This window comes from Rhineura floridana, chromosome 6 (genome assembly GCF_030035675.1).
Source record: "Rhineura floridana isolate rRhiFlo1 chromosome 6, rRhiFlo1.hap2, whole genome shotgun sequence".
Classification (NCBI taxonomy): domain Eukaryota; kingdom Metazoa; phylum Chordata; class Lepidosauria; order Squamata; family Rhineuridae; genus Rhineura; species Rhineura floridana.
Window position 1 is genome coordinate 115067769 of NC_084485.1, and position 17553 is coordinate 115085321.

The 17553-nt window shown below is 42.9% G+C and overlaps 1 protein-coding gene across 4 annotated transcripts in view; it reads right to left on the minus strand.

Annotated features, from left to right (window-relative positions):
* The window catches only part of MCOLN2 (mucolipin TRP cation channel 2), a 29305-nt gene extending 12930 nt beyond the window's left edge, over positions 1-16375 (minus strand). The window contains exons 1-7 of one of the 4 annotated variants that reach the window (XM_061633514.1): positions 15664-15753; positions 15293-15402; positions 12981-13143; positions 9625-9798; positions 7315-7468; positions 4092-4179; positions 3902-3998 (exon numbers count right to left, since the gene is read on the minus strand). In XM_061633514.1, coding sequence (XP_061489498.1) covers positions 3902-3998; positions 4092-4179; positions 7315-7468; positions 9625-9798; positions 12981-13143; positions 15293-15306 — 690 coding nt within the window. In that variant the 5' untranslated portion in view covers positions 15307-15402; positions 15664-15753. Of the gene's footprint in view, positions 1-3901; positions 3999-4091; positions 4180-7314; positions 7469-9624; positions 9799-12980; positions 13144-15292; positions 15403-15663 lie in introns of all 4 variants that reach the window. The other 3 variants (XM_061633516.1, XM_061633512.1, XM_061633515.1) reach the window with 3 other exon arrangements.
* Positions 16376-17553: the final 1178 nt, after the last annotated feature.

The following is a 17553-nucleotide window of genomic DNA, read 5'->3' on the forward strand; positions in this document are numbered from 1 at the left end:
GGTATTATTTTCCTTTCCTAAGACCCTTTAGTACTTGCTACGAGGTCACCAACTGTTAGATGCACTTGGAATCTTGAGAGCACATGAGCCCATGGGCATTATCTCCAGTAGTTGGTTCTCTCCCTGCTCTTCCCCAGCTCAGACCACACACGCAAGAATATAAAGAACATCCGCACAGACACACGTTTCTTTGCTTTCCCAAGGGATCTAATAGAAATCAGTATTGTTTTTGAACATAAATGATTTTACATGGGGTCCCCAAAACACCACCATCAAGTGTAAAGCTTACAGTGAGACTGCACAGTAAAAATCACAGATCTAGTGCTTGCCAGCACCACAAAAACCAAGGTATCCTCATGGATCTTCATGGTGTGTTTTTTTTTTTACTTAGTATAACCAAAACAAGAAATCAAAGAACATACCTGTGGGCACAGAAGCATTACAAAACAAAGATTTTTGTACATGTCTACCAGGGTCCTTTACAGAAACACTGAGAAGGTTGGCATAAAGTGAAGGTTTAACAGAAAACACAGACAGGATCTGTAAGACACACACCCTGCCCAATTATGGTATATACATTTGTAATGGCGACTATGACTGAATGTGACAAATATTTATAACTAGAAATGGAAAGAGGTATTTTCATCCAATAATAATTCACAAGGATAATGTAAAGATCAGTATTTGCTACTGTTCAGTCAATAGAGATAAGTGTAATCTGTGATTTGAAGGTGGTTGCTGGGGTGGGGGCAAACTTGAAAAAAATAAGTAGTTTCAGGACGATCCATTTTAGCGGATCCAATGTATGTGTGTGCCTGTTCCTTTTTTCTCTCTCTCTTCCCCCTCCCCTTAATTTGTCTGGCATCCAAGTCTACCCCCCACCACTCCATTTTCTTTGCAAATCTCCCAGAATGCTCACCTTTCCTTCCTACCCTCTTGGTCATTCCACTTTCTGCTGATCCAAGCCTTGAAAAAAGCACATAGAGCTAAAGAGGAAATGCATAAGACTGTGACTCTTCCAACTGCCTCCTTCAGCTCTACGAATTTTTCGGGGGTGGGGAGGTAACTACCCTCACCACCTCATGATAAAGGAGGCCGTGAAGGGGTCTCAGAGACTTCACATGTGCCAGAGAAATCCTCAAAGGCATAACTGTGCCATACTGACAATCCCAGCACTACAGTACATTGGACTGAACAGCCCATCGTAAGTAATTTATTTATTTTTATTTTATTTATTTTACTTTATTTATATACCGCCCTAAGCCTCTGGGCTCAGGCTCTCTGGGCGGTGTACAAAAAGATAAAAACCAGCACAATATATAAATACAATAAATACAATAAATCAAGAAACAAAACAAACAAACAACAAAAGAACCAAACAACGTCCAAAATACAGAAATGCTGTTAAAATGTTGCGAGTGTGTGTGCGTGGTTTAAATGAAGATCCTGATACAGGTTCAACCGCAAAAAAGCCAGTCCAGGCAAAGTATTCTTTCAGAGTCTTTACTGACATTAAGGTTTTCACATACAAGTCTTTCACCATACTAAACCCCCACACTCCTCTGTCCGAGTGCTCTGCTTTTTATCTAGATGGTTGCCCTTGTCAACCAGCTGTTGGCCTTGGTAAGCCTGGCAACCGCTCCAGTAGTTTTTAACCCCTTTACTGCAGGTTTTCCTTTTCCTCTCCTGTCTCTCTTTCTGTGAGGAACACAGAAGACAGAGTGGTCCAACAGCCCTGACCTGTTTCTCACAGAAATTAGAAACCTCTTTACATCATTATATACATTTGCTTTTCATATACATACATTTGACATACATTTCATTGTTTTGTTTTTCTTTCACTTACAAGTCATTTCTTATCTTTATTTGACATCATTTCTATCAAAATGAATTATGTTACATACACCAAGCATGTTCACCAAATTCAGATATTTTTCTTCGCTTAGTGGCTTTGTCATGATATCCGCTAACATATGATTAGTGTCACAATATTGCAATGTGATTACTCCCTGCTGTATGCAATCGCGGATATGAAAATACCTGACGCTGATATGTTTCGTCCTTTTGGTATTGGCTTCTGAATTGGCTAATGCTATGCACGTTTGGTTATCCTCGAATACTGTTATGGGTTGCACAGTTTCTAGAAGCACTTCTTGAGCAAGTTGTGCAAACCACTGCAATTCGTTACAGGCAGTAGAAAGGCTTACATATTCAGCTTCGGAACTGGATATGGCTACAATAGCCTGCTTTCTGCTGCACCAGTCTAGTACCGACCCATGTAATCTGATAACTATACCTGTTGTGGACTTCCGTCCCCGGCATGGTCGGCATCTACATAACAATCCATACCTCCTTTGTTCTGTATTGAAATATGCAATCCCTTAGCGATGTCGTCCAGTTGCGATCCATCAGCTAAACAAATAAACTCTTTCACAGCCTTTGATGTGTGAAACAGGCTTGCTTCGGTAATTAGGCAATTTGACGCTCCACTGTCAATAAGCCATTTACAGTCATTTGCTTCATTCTTCTCTTTTGTTATAAAGTTCACACTCGGGTTTTTCCATCCATTGTCTCTATTTTTCCTTTTGTTTACACAGTTTCTCTGTATGTGTCCTCGAGATCCACAAAAATAGCATGTTTTAAGTTCATGTCTTTCTCTGATGTTAAATTGTTTCCTTGTGATGGCTTCTTTAGTCTCAGTCTTTTTGTGTCCTTGTCTCCTGCTCCATTCCTGCTGCAGTTTCTGTTCTATGAAATCCAAATTTAAACTTCCATCTGGTAATCCTTCCATGGCTGTCACTAAATTGTCCCATTTCTCACTGAGTGACGATAACACAATATAGGATTTCTGCAGGTTACTATGTTCAACACCACGGTCATGTAACTCAGCGAATAAACGTCGAAACTCAGCAAGATGCTCTGTCATGCTTCCATCGTCTGTGAAACGAAGTTTATACAACTGTCTGGCTAAACATAGCCTGCTCCCCACTGTTTGCTGAATGTGAGCCGTTTTCAGAGTTTCCCACATTTGATGTGCAGTCGGCTCATCCCTCACATGCAACAGCTGATTATCAGACAGTCCCAACGTAATAAATGCTTTCACCTTTTCATCTCTTTTCGTCCAAGCCGCTGACGGTGCAGCTGGTGGGGTGGTTTCAACTACTTCATATAAATCTTCTCTGATTAGTACCGCTTTCATCCTCAATTTCCAACTGCTATAATTCACTTCAGTCAGTCTTTCCATCGGCATCCCGGCTGACAGGTTTATTGCTATTCTGTCTCAGCTTTTGCTTACCAGCTGTACCTTCCGATGCCTCGACTCACCCTGCTTCTCAGCTTCGCTGTTTCCAGGTTAGAACCAGCACCAGAACCTCAAAGTAAACCGGATCCTGGGCCCATAACCCCTGTTGTGAGTGTGTGTGCGTGGTTTAAATGAAGATCCTGATACAGGTTCAACCGCAAAAAAGCCAGTCCAGGCAAAGTATTCTTTCAGAGTCTTTACTGACATTAAGGTTTTCACATACAAGTCTTTCACCATACTAAACCCCCACACTCCTCTGTCCGAGTGCTCTGCTTTTTATCTAGATGGTTGCCCTTGTCAACCAGCTGTTGGCCTTGGTAAGCCTGGCAACCGCTCCAGTAGTTTTTAACCCCTTTACTGCAGGTTTTCCTTTTCCTCTCCTGTCTCTCTTTCTGTGAGGAACACAGAAGACAGAGTGGTCCAACATAAAATACACTTTAAAATGCCTGGGAGTATAAAAAGGTTTTCACCTGGCGCCGAAAAGATAGTAGCGCCGGCGCCAGGCGCACCTCATCGGGTAGACTGTTCCACAGTTCGGGACAAGGCAATTTCAGAGACAAGGCAACATTTGCTATGTGTAGAACACAGAACAGCACTTACAGTATTCTCAAATTCATAACAGTCAGGCAGTTCACGAGCATGAATGGTTTGTAGATCAATGCCCTTTAGTTTAAATGAGATTTCCACCTGTACGAGCCTAGAGGAGAGGAAAAAGAGATTACCATAAGTTATCTCCCCCTCTTTTTTTTAGAAACACAAATAAAACTTGTCTCCAAAAGCCTCACTTTACCTATAAAACTCAAGGTTGAAAAAAGATGAATTCTTCAAGTCATTTATTTCCTTAGCAGCCAGTACCTGTGGTTCTAGAAGAACGCATTCTAGAAGTGAGGGGAAAACCAAAAGACATATAAGCTTTTCCCTAATTGTACCACATGGACATGACAAAGCTAGAACTGCAATCCTATGGACACACACTTAGGAGTAAGTATTACTGGGACTTGTTTGCCAAGCAGGAAAATACAGGTTTATGCTGCAAGACAGCGATGAACATATAGACTACTCTGTAATGCCATGAGGTGGCACATCTCCAAAACAGTCCATGTCATTTTCTGTGCATAAGTAGCATTCTACTTCTGAATCCATGCGGCCCAGTCCTATGCAAGTCTAAATCCCACTGAGTTCACTGAGGCTTCCTCCCAGCCAGGTAGATGGTTATAGGACTGTTGCTGTGAGGAGCAATTGACATTAACAGATTGGGGTACACAAATCATGTGGAACACAAGTAAAGCTCCCTCCAAACCCCACCAGGAGGCCAAGTATTACATGAAACGATGACTGACTGAGCTCTATATCAAAAGGCTCAGGCCACATCCAAACAATCACATATCAGCTTAATAAAAACTGAGCATGTTGCAAGGGCTCACAGTTCCTGTATTCAAGTTATTTATATACCGACATTCGTAATGTTTATACCAAGGTTATTTACAATAAAATTTAAAATAAACAGAGACAGACATTTTTGCTATATGAAAATATTGTTGGATTAGATTCAGATTTACCACAAGGTTAAAAACATATAGAATTATATAAATAGTGCACAAGGCATTTGATTTTTGCCAATCCATCTTATGCAATGCAACCCCCATGCCCCTCAACAGCTTCTCCTGGAACAGTATGGGATATGGTATAGACTGGCCTTTGCCAACATGGTACTCCCTACATGTTTTGGACTACAACTCTAATCAATCCCAGCATAATATAGCTGTGCTGGCTGGGTTTATGACAGTTGTAATTCAAATCAGCTAGAGGGTACCAGAGGCTGGCATTGAGAGCTGTAATTTGGGGAGCTATAATTGGGAGGACTGATGAAGGGTGCACTGAAGCCACCACACATACACAAAACCTAGTGAAAAACCATATATAATGGGGTGCCTCATCGTGCACTGAAGCCACCATTGAATCACACGCATGCACACACATCGTATTAATGTTTGCACATTAAGCTTGTTATAGCAACATATCATCAATTCCTTTGCCTGCAATTCTTCGCTCTCTTACTGTAGCAGACAACTAGGTCCCAACTGCTTTATATTCCTTTGTACGCTTCTTGGTTCTTTAGCATTGCTGCTAAACCACAATTGCTCCCACAATTTTATAACCAAATCCAACTTACTTTGCCTACAGTACACCCTCCAAGTTCTAGCAATATCTACTACCTGCATCTTGTATTGTTTGGGAACACAATAATTAATATAGTTTAGAAGACAAGCTAAGGGCTTGACTATCATTCCAATTTGAAATGTTTTGTTATTAGTGCAACATCCATGGACCAATACTCCCTTGCTTTCTGATATTACTACTACATGGTGGAGGAAATCTCCCTTTTCTTCCTGCAGAATCAGCATGTCTGCCGTTCTGTGTTGTCTATCACTTCTTTCTTCCATGGAGTTCATCATCTATGCATTGCCATCTTAATGAAATTTTCTTTTTAAGATACATATTTAGCACATTATACAATTGGAACAGGTACCGTATATTCCGGCGTATAAGACGACTGGGCGTATAAGATGACCCCCAACTTTTCCAGTTAAAATATAGAGTTTGGGATATACTCGCCGTATAAGACTACCCCTGCTTATGACATGCAAGCGATGTACCTTACTGGCGATTGGCTGGTTGTTGTATACAAAGCCTATCGTGCGAAGGCAAGAATGTCTTTGAAGTCAAGACTAGGGGCGTCAGGCCCCTCCCACTCTCCAGTTCATTCTTGCCTTCGTACGAACAAGATTGAGATCCTATAGCGTAGCTTAGCTAAGTTTTCTGTGTTTTTTGTTGCTGTATTTGTTTGACAGAGTGTGGAGGTTTTGTGACTGTGTGTTTACCAAGTGTTCCATTCCCTCTGTCTTGTATCTAACGTTGTGTTTTCCATTCCTGGGGAGTTCCCTTGGGGGGGTTCCCTGTTGCCCGTGCCATTGATTTTCCCAGCCTTTCATCCAACGGCCATCAGAGGGACCGCGGCTGCGGTTCTCTCTATTCCCAGCGGGAGCTTGCGGCTGCAGCTCCCGTCGTTATTTCCCTCCCGTTCCTGGCTGTTTGAGTCTCCCCCGTCCCGGGAATATTTCATTGAGAGTCTGCGGCTGCGGCTCTCTCTCTCCCTTTGCAGCTTTTATCTCGGACTGCCTTGAGCCTCGCTGCCTGACAGTTTCGCGCTGCAACGGTCCCTGCATACGGCGGCTGCGGCTGCCTCCTCCTGCGTTCCTTAGTGGCGGCGGCTTTTTTGCCTTTTTTACCTAGCCGTTCCTTTATTGATTTTCTGCACCGCGACCTTGCTTATCGGCCCCGCGGCTGCAGCACAAGCGGCTCTACCCCCGCCCGCCATTGCCGCTTCGTTATTGTCCGCCATTTTTTGACTTAATTTTCCCGCTCTTTTTCAGCACCCGGCGTATAAGACGACCCCCGACTTTTGAGAAGATTTTCCTGGGTTAAAAAGTCGTCTTATATGCCGGAATATACGGTAAGTAAAACCTTCCAGTGTTTTTAAAACATAGCATCCTCCCAATAACCTTTACTAGGCATACCAGCTTACCAGAGGAAAAAAAAAAATTGTGACTAGGTTTTTTAAAAAGCCAGGATTTTAACCCACAGTGTGAAATTAGTTTAAGATTCTTGCTTGTTCTGATCCTGGAAATCATCGTTCCCTGGTTTGGACAAAATAGGAAGTTATGGCAAACTGAAGATTTCCACATTTCATTCAGGCACGCTGCAGAAAGGCCAAAAGGGGCTGCATGAGTGGTCAAATAGTTAGTAAGTCAAACTATGCATTAAGCCCCGAGATGCAATATAAACTCCCTGGTGTGATGGGAAGCCTGAGCATCTCACATCTCCATACACCTGTGTTTTTAGCATCAACAGTTTTAGCACAAAAAGAGAAAACACAATGGGACATCATTCCTCCTTCATAAATGAAGTTAAGACAGATTTCCTTCCAGAGAAAGAAACCATGAGCTCTATACCTGTTTCAATAGTGCTGTCTATGTGCAGTGTATCATTGGAAGAAAGCATCGTGCCTTTCCTGTATTGCTGTTTACATATCTGTAAGCCTGCCAGGTCATCTTCATCTTGCTCATAACCAAGTGTACCCAGGGAAATATTCTTCAGTTGTCGGTACTAGTTGCAAAGCAGGCACACAAAACAAAAAACACCTTTTCAGAAAAACTACAACCCCCATAATGTCAAAACCACATAAGGCATGTAAACATAAAATGTTGAAAACCAGTTCAATTAGGTTTTTTAAAAAATCAGTTGATTGGTGTTAGTGGCAATACAGCCAAAAGCTACATGCTAATGAGGACCAAGACCTCTTTTGCCTAACACATATTTACTTGGAAGTAAAAGCTGGCTCGCAATCAACACTTTAGAAGCACAAATATAGTATTCCATGCTGACAGAGAAGTCAGATGCTACCTACCTTTCAGCATCGGGATGGCTACTGCTACAGCTAAACTTAAGTAACTCTGAACACTCATTCAGCCAAGCTGCAAGCAAGATGCAGATTTCAGGCAACACTTGATGGTTCTGACTTGACAAGTTCTACATTAAACCAGGTGGGAATGGGAGATGGCCTACCTGCAGCATAATTCCAAATGTCTGCCTGTAGACAAATATCCCAGGCTATCAACTCTCACAATAAAGAACAGCCTGTCTTTTTATTAAAAATATTTCTATCCCGCCCTTCTACCCTACAACAGGACGTTCAGGGCAGCTCACAATAAAAATCACAAAAACATTAAAACAGATAAAAATATATAAAATACAATTAAGAAATATAGGTGCGTGATATTAAAAGGGACTAAAGAGGTAAAAACTAAAAAATGGGGGAGGAATAAAATCAATTACAGGCTCTACCTTCAGTCCCTCCCAAAGGATCTCTGGAACAATATGGTTTTCAGAAGTCTCCAAAAAACCACCAGGGAGGCAGCAGAGCGGGCTTCTTGGGGTAGGGTATTCCAGAACTTGGGGGCCACTGTATTCCAGGCATGCAGAGGAGACCAGAGGCAGCCAATCTTAAATACGGGCAGATACATATGGCCGTAAGTGGTCCCCCAGGTACACTGGTCCAAGGCTGTTTAGGGCTTTAAAAGTCAGAACCAGCACTTGGAATTGGGACCAGAAAAAAATGGGAGCCACCAGAGTCAATAAAGCAGAGTTGATATACCCCTTGCACCACAATCCAGTTAACATTCTGGCTGCCTCATTTTGAACCAACTGCAATTTCCAAACTGTTTTCAAATGCAGCCCCATGTAGTGTGTGTTACAGTAATCAAGCTTCTATGTCACAAATGCATGTGTCACTGTGGCCATGTCAACAGCTTTCAGGAAAAGATGCTGCTGGTAGACCAGTTTAAATTGGCCAAAAGCACTCCTGGCTACCACAGCCACCTGATTCAAGCAGCAGGGCAGAATTCTGGAGTACTCACAAACTGCAGACATGCTCCTTCAAGGGGAGTGCAGCCCCATCCAGAACAGGTTGCAGTTCTATCCCTGGTGCAGTTTTCCCCTTTACCACTAACACTTCATTCTTTTCTGGATTAACTTTCAGTTTGTTAGACCACATCAAGCCCTTCACAGCTTCAAGGCACCAGTTTAGGATGAGCACTTCCTCCCTGCAATCAGGTGGTAAGGAGAGATAGAGCTATGCATCATCAACATATTGATAACATTGGACTCCTAATCTCCAGATGACCTCTCCCAGCCATTTCATATAGATGTTAAAGAGAATTGGAGACAGAATGGAACCGTGTGGGACCCCGAAGGCCAGCAACCGGTGGTCAAGCAGTAATCTCCCAGCACCACCTTCAGCGACCTGTCCATCAGGTAGGTTCCTCCCAATCAAAATCCAGCCAGACGGCCCAGAAGGATACCATGATTGATGGTATCAAAAGCCACCAAGAGGTCCAGCAGTGCCAACAGGGATGCACTCCCCCTGTTGGATGTCTGAAAGGGCCCATTATTGGGCTTACTGTATAACGTGTAAAACAATTTACCTCTTTTTTTTCATTTTTATAAAGCTCAGCATCAGTTCTTTTTATCGGGAGAGGATTCCACAACTGCCCAATTCATACTGGGCAATTCCTTGGTGACGCCAAGTGCAATGCTAAGCGCATGCTTAGTGACACAATTTGGCATGCCAAGACAAGCAAAAGTGGCTCTTATGAAGGGGCCACCTCCACTTAATTCACTACATTAGTTTTCACATTTCTAGTACAGCATTTGTTCTTGCACATTCTTGCATGTATCCATGTGTGGATACCATAAACACTTACCTGATTAATTGCAAAGAATATACTGTCATAAACATCTTGCTGTGTGTATACACTGCAGCTGTAGTCATCTTCATCAACACCAGAGTAATTCTTCAGAAATAGGTGCTTGAATGCCATAGTGTTCTCCTCTTTGAAAGAAACCACCAACTGATTACGCAGACCAAAAAGGATGAGCTTTATAAAAATGAAAGAGAAGTAATTTTTTAATACATTACACAATAAACCCAATGATGGGCCCTTTCAGACACAACAATCCCAGCTTGCTAAAACATGATTTAGCAACCTGGGAGAACGCAGGCCTGCAATCACATCTTTAAATTGTTGCATCTCATTCCATGTAGCTTTATTCTTAATTATGGCATGAAAGGTTTCTGGTTAGACTTTCCTTTACATACAGCAAACACCTGCCTTATATTAAATGAAAGAGGCAGTTTTCTCTCTCTTCACTGAAGTCACTGGCCGCTTCAAATTAACATTTGGGGGGGAGGGTGTTAGTTGACATCTGTCTTTATTTTCATGACCAGAGAGATGTGAAAGTTTAGAGATGAGCAGAAAGAAAGTTTGCAAGTCTAAATAGGCTTTTCCATTTAATCTTTAACCATTCCACTTTTATAATGCAAAACTATTGAGCTGGAGATCATGGGCTGAGAAAAAGTGGGCCCAGATGAAGAAACACAAAGTACTGCATAAAATGTATCCTCCATAGTTACATAGCAGCATACTGCAATCCGGCATGAAGACAAAAAGGAAATATTTTACATTACTATTGTAGTAATACGTTAGTATGATAGAAAACACTTGCATAAAAATTGTTCTAAGATTGAATGTCAACACATTGTGAATTGGTATTTCACTCTTTAAACTTTAAAAGTGGACACTTATACATTCACACGAATATTGTGCACAAATTTCAGAAATATTTGAGTTTTGTAGAAATTGGATCCCCCGACCCTGAGTGTCAGGAGAAGAAATACACTCAAGTGAGCTGAAGTGCATACAGAAGCATGATGAGAGGCAACAGAGGAAGAGAGAGGTATATGCATGAAAAAGAGTTGCTTTTTGCAAATTCTACTTGTGTGTTTTCAATCCTGCTGGTCCCACATGTACAACAATGTGCACAGCTTCCTCAGAAGCTTAGCACAGTCCTGCTTCTGTGCTAAGCCACTGTCATGCTGACAGGCACATAGCATTGCATCTCACCCATACATTACAATGTGAGGTCTTCTGCACTATCCTTGGCAACATCCAGTAGCTTCATCTTCCCCAGTGTTCACACATGTAGGCTATGCCTAGAACAAGGCGACAGTAGAGCTGTTGTGGAATAAACAAACTGCCATCACCACCAAGGTAGGCACAGAAGGCTTCTCCTTGGAGTATACAGGCTGGTCACAGAGCTGGGTGCCTGGGTGCAGCCCAAAGGCAACATAGCATAGCAGGGGAAGGCTTATGTTAGCTTCTATACACAGGCCTGGTGCCGGTGAGTGGCCAGGTCGGGAACTGACTAAGACCCCTGAGGCCCAGAAGGGCCCCCCTTAGTCTGGAAAGGTGGAGTTCCCCTGCTTTGCAATTTGCATGGGCATCGGGTCATGGGGTGAATCACGCCCAGCAACCCAATGCTGCCATACAGCAGGACCTCCACCATGCCAGGCAACACTCCCCCATGCACGCAGCACAGGCTTAAACAGGCCAGTCCACCCCATCTACCTCCAGTGTTGCTGTGTCAGCATGCTATCACACTTTGTGTGCATGCCTGCCATCACCCAAGATGGTGGCAGAGACATCCCTAAGGACTTGACACCCCCATCACAATCTTGGGTGATGGCAGGCACGTGCATACAGTGCACTCGCACAGCAACACAGAAGGTGGAGCAGGCGGGCCTATTTAAGTCCACACTCCCTACAACATGAGGGGGTGTTGGGGAGCATGACAACCCAGGCCAGGGGCAGTCTGGTGCTGAAGGAAGAATGTCTTCTATAGGTTTTAATTTTATGTTATGATATTGTAATTACATTATTTGGTAAGCAATAGATTGCTTCAATGGGGAAGATCATGCTATTCTAAATTTTCAAGAATGTATAAGCATGGAGCTTCAAGAATATGACAGATTATCTTTCATGATAGCAGGTATCCAAGGATTCAGGCAGGGGTCCACCCCAGCCCTGAAACCAAAGATACTTTCACCAGAGATACCAACCTGCAACCATCTACATATAAAGCATTTAAGAATGTAAGAAAAGCCCTGCTGGATCTGTCAAAGTTCCATCTTCCAAACAAGCATCCTGCTTCCCACAATGGCCAAAATAAGACACCCCCAGGAAGCCCACAAGCAGGGAATGCAATTGTCTTCTACCATAGTTACTCCCAAACACTTATCTCAGTGATGGCTGGTGGCTCCATGTCATTGGGCAGTGGAATCTGCTCCGGGTTTCAGTTCAAACTTTCAAGGTGCTGTCCCAGGTGCTTTGCCTTAGACAACTCCTTGGAAGTTCAGACTAAAACCCAGAGTGGATTCCATTGCCCCACTGACATGGAACCATCAGTTGCCACTGACTTATCTATTGCCCCATTTGCACCCTTCTCTTCCCCATAGACATCAAGGTGATGGGGAAAGTATTCACACAACATTTTATCCTAATAGCCACACAGGGTGGTTTAGGAAGGTGGCAATTGGCCCAGGATCAGCAAGGTCCCAAGGGGAAAAAATGACTACAGGTCTTCCTACCTTAACTCCTATGCTCCATCTTCTACACCCCATAGATTGTGAGAATTACTGGCAGTTTTATAAATAGCGGTCTCTGCACAGCAGGCATGGGAAACCTGCGGCTCCCGTAATATTGCTGGACTACATCATCCCAGAGCACTGGCCATGTTGGCCAGGGCTGATGGGAGATGGAGCCCCCAAAAATATCAGGTTATGTGGAGTACATGTCAGGCACGAAACACCAAAACTACTAATAACTACTAGCTAATTCTGTAGTTCTAGCAGAGGCAATTTAGAGTATAAAAGGAAAAAAACACAAACCATCATCATCATTATATAGTCAAATGTGGCAAGATGGCTTTACAGCAGGGCAATTAAAGGAAAGGATACTGGAAAGAAAAATTATTTACGTTGAGTAGCATCCAGCTAAGTCATCCTCAAGAGTAGACCCATTGGAATCATGACTAACTTATGTCCACTGAATCTAATGGGTCTACTCTGAGTACTACTGGGAAATATCACCTATATTTATCTTACTGGATTTTTTAGAAAGTCATTAGACTGTTAAGAGTCACTGATAGTCTGTTCATTTGCTTATTCGTAGACATGAAGAGCCAAAATCCAATTCAGAGCAAGCAATTTTTCAAAAGTTACCTGGGTGGTAACCATAACTATCTTCAAAATCTGAAGCCCCAGTTTCCATGGTATTTGACGTCTAGCTCTGTATTTTTCACATGGATTCATGAAGTAGAACTTCAAATCCTCCTTTAGGGACTCCTCTTCCTTAAAGTCTGAATCCGGCTGAGTCATCATACTTCTGCCATAAACAATAGGTCGAGGTTTTAAATTTAACATATCTTAGAGTAGTTCGTGCATATACACATCATGCTTTCATTCAGAAGCATTAAATAATAAAACCTTCACAATAAAGAGAAAAATGAAGATGCCCTGTTCCAAAAAAAGGGAGATTTCTTTCATCATACCATGTCAGCCTGGTTGTGCATCTTTGCTAGCATTTTTAAAAAGGCTTTGCTCCAAAAAATCTAGTAAACATTAACAGGAAGTAAACCAGATTAACCCAAGATAAGCAGAAGCCTTCAGTAACCTAGATCTCTTTCTAAGAAGACTGTATTACTCTTAGGCATTTTCAGAGTTCTGTGCAGCAACCTCAGTACAGCCAATCTGAGGCACAGGCTAAGGACCAAACAACATATTACATGCAAAGGGAGGGATGTTTAACCCATTTCCCATCTAAGATGTCCCCCCCCCGGCAAGATCCCATGTTTGTGAGAAGCAGCAGAAAAGCTGAAGATGTGGAAAGGGTTAGTCATTCCCTTTCCCAATTTCGCCACTGAAAATCATGTATATAGACCACTCCCAAAGCTCATGCTTAGCAAAAAAAAAGGGGGGGGAGCAGGCCATCTGAGTTTTCTTACATCCTATTATGTAAAGTATATACTGGGAGTAAGGAGCCTTATAGCATTTCTCTAGCATGCTGCCAACACCTGGCCTTACCAACAGAAAGGAACTGAGATAGTCTCATTTCCTTTAACCTTTTTGCTATATTTGGCCCTGCAATACTGCACAAACAGTACAGCTATAAAACATCCCTCCACAGAAAGAATTATTGCAGCCAAAGGTCTCTGTGGTTGTGCATTAGCCAAACAAATCCACAACTTGCCACCATGGCTGAAAATATTACACAGAAAGACTCACTGTAGTCTCCAGTGTTACAGCAAACAGCGCATTCCGGAAAGCCCTAAATAAGTACTTAACTCACTTCTGCCCAATGAAGTGCACCGCTTTTTGCTGCGCACAGCAAGGCAGTATGCATGGTACACTGGGCTGGAGTTACACATGGGCAGATTCTTAAGCAAAGTTTTTGCATTTCACAAAATACTGGCTTGACAACTGCAGAAGAACCTTACAACTTTTGAAAGGTTTGTGGGTTCCTATGCAATTTTTAATCTGTAACCCCCATGTCATTTAGCTTTAGAGACATTCTCTCTCCCCACCCCTATCCTATTACAGAATGGTGAAATTATCCAAGATGGCAAGCTCATGGCCTATGGTAAGATCAACAATGGTGTCATGATACTATCTTCTGCTGCTAAATATGCAAGATTTAATAGAAGCCACTGACATGTTACATTTCTGCCAAGTCCTGTCCTAGCCCTGTTACTACTCTTGCCGCCTTAAAACACACCTATTTCACTTGGCTTATTTTGTTTAATTATTTCAGTGAAGTGCTTCGTAAACATCAAGTACTGCTACTGGGAGCAAGACACTTTCTTGCACGTCTCCCCACTGATCTCAGTTTCTCCCTTAGACTTATCTAGCTAGACCTGATATCATCAGTCTGATCAGATGAGTTTTTAATTCATTCACCAACTTTTAGAAAGGCTGCCAAACTCTCTGAACCAAGTAGCCTAAGACTGCTCAGCTTACAGGGTCATTTTTTTAAGGAATCCTACTAAAGCAACTACTAAAATGTCATCAGGTGAAGTCTGGCACACTTGTTCTAAAGATCCTGAAAAAGAACCACAGGTTCTCTCCCCCTTCTGCTCTTTGTCAATGGGACAGGAAGGCTGCCTACAGACTATACATTTAAAGCACACATACACACCCCAAGAATTCTGGGGACTATAGTTTGTTCAGCGTGCTGTGAATAGTAGCACTGTGAGGGGTAAACTATAGTTCTCAGGATTTTTTTGATGGAGGAGAGGGAAGAATATGCTTTAAATGTAAAAAAGGTAAAGGTGTCCCCACACTTGTAGTGCGAGTCGTTTCCGACTCTTAGGGTGACGTCTTGCGATGTTAACTAGGCAGACCGTATATATGGGGTGGGATTGCCAGTTCCTTCCCCGGCCTTTCTTTACCCCCCCAGCATATGCTTTAAATGTACACAACCTAAAATCGACTTCTGCGTTTATTGAGGCAAGCTAACTTGATAAAGTGTATCGTACCGTCGTATTTTCATTGGCTGGTCCCAAATTTTTAGAAAAAGAAAATCACGCTCCTGCTGTTTTGGATCTCCTGCCCCGATCCCATGGACCAACACTGTTGCCTACAAATTCTGATAAAGTATTCGGGGGGGCGGGAGGAGAGAAACAGGACATACTTTTTGATCTCACCACGACTTTTCCCCACCCGGAATTTAAAAATACTCACAATGCAACTCTATACACGCCTACTTAGAAGTAAGCCCCACCGAGTTCAAAGGGGTTTACAGAACTGCCGCCCCAGTAACAAACCAAATGAGTTTAAAGAGGGACTTTTCTTGAAGGTTCCCCCCTCCCCGCCAAAAAAAAAATCCTTACCCGTTATCCCTACTCACCTGGTCACTAGCGTCTTTCCTTTGCCCAGGTACCTCAGGGCCATGGTGCAGGGACGCCGGGGCTGGAAGCCGCCGGCACCTCCTCCAGCTCTACCCGCTTCTACGTACTCAGTAAGGGGCGCGGGACTCATGGAGAGGAAGAGCCGCGAAGGGTGCGACGCCAAAGCCCAGCCGGCGCTGGGGTCACGTGGAACGGCCGCGGATAAGCGGCTAGGGAGTGCAAGCAGGCGCTGCGACAACCGGCCAGCGCTGTGTTTCCGCGACAGACTGATCCCCTTTCCCTCCGCGCGACACGTAATTGCTCGCCCCTCATCACACGGCTTTCCGGGCAATTCAGACGACGCTGCATGTGGTTTTAAAGGCGCCCACTGCAGGGAGAGTCGCGCCTAAAGCGAGGAGCTGTTGTCACCTGTTAGCGGGAAGCTAGTTTGGTCTTCGTTGGCTGGGTAAGGGAGGTGTTCCACGCGGGTGATGTTTGTGGAGTTTCGCAGACTGATAAGTTTATTTCTGTCTGGTATCCATTTATTATTTATGTTGATCAAAAAGAACATTCTCTCCTTTTATTTTCTTGGTTGCATCACACAGCCGTATCTTTAACTGATTGTAGTGCCATTGACTGTTTTGCTCTCTTTTTTTGCTTTTTACATGTCTTTTGAAGCCGTCGGTCCCTTGATTGCTTGTTGGGGAATTGGTTTCGTTTTGTTGCAGGTATTCTTAAATTTTCCTTCGTTCTACAGTTGTAAGGCGAGCTTTATTTTGTATGCTTTGCACAATTAATTGGTCATTGAGTGCATTCACTTGTGTTTCTTTTTGAAAGTGGGTGGGGCACCTACGTGAATAGAAAGGGCCCCCTGCTGCAGAATGTGCACGGGAACGTATGGAAGCTGGCATGACCTCATGTTGCCTCTCCATACGAGTAACGGCTGAATACAACTACACCGCTTCTCTTCCTAAGTGGTAGATCTGCATTAATTCGGAGGTTGGGCTAGATGACCTCTAAGATACCTTATGCTCTAAGACATCTATGACTCTGTGACAAGTAAGATTCATCCAGTGTCACTTCTCACACCACCTTAGGATAGCAATAACCCTAAACTTAGCAGTGGTTAAGGGAAAGATGCTGGGACTTACACTTGTTTAGAAGTCACAACTTTGAAACCCTGATTACTCCCTCGAGTGAATGGAGGCATCTCTGCTTACATAGTGATAAGATTAATGTTTTTTGTAAAGCCCCCAGCTTTCCTTTGTATTATGCTATTTGTTCCTATCATTAAAATTGGTTCCATTCTGAGCCCTTTTTGGAATGCCTCCAAATATTATAATAGAAATGACAACCTGTGAAACTGTTTTGGAACCATAAATGTAAAGAATTTTGAAGACTCTAACCATATGTTATGTTTGATCTTTATAGCTATTATGTACTCCAATAGTTTATTCTGTATTTATGTTATTGGGGGGATATTAAAATGGGTTCCAGGGCTGAAGCCTGGATAATATTTGGCCCTGTGGTTAAGGCCACAATTCTATACATACTTACCTGGGAGTAAGCTCCAGTCCTACTGAATTAAATGGAGCTTACTTCTGAGTAGACATGAATAGGATTGTACTATAAGACTGTGGTCTTAACCACAGTTACTTGGAATTAAAACCCTTGTACCTTACAGCTTTGTGGGAGCATCCTTCTGGCAACAAAACAATTTTTCTCAAACCTCATTTTCCTCCCATTAAGTGGTATTGCTTAAACTTGGTTAAGAAACCCCCAGTTAGTGAAAGACAAACAAAGCAAGAGGCTATGATGCCTTTTGTTAATAAAAATGCTACCTTAACCCTTCAGAGGGCACATACAATTCAGTGAAACTAGAAAACACATTTCAAGATGTAACCAAGTTA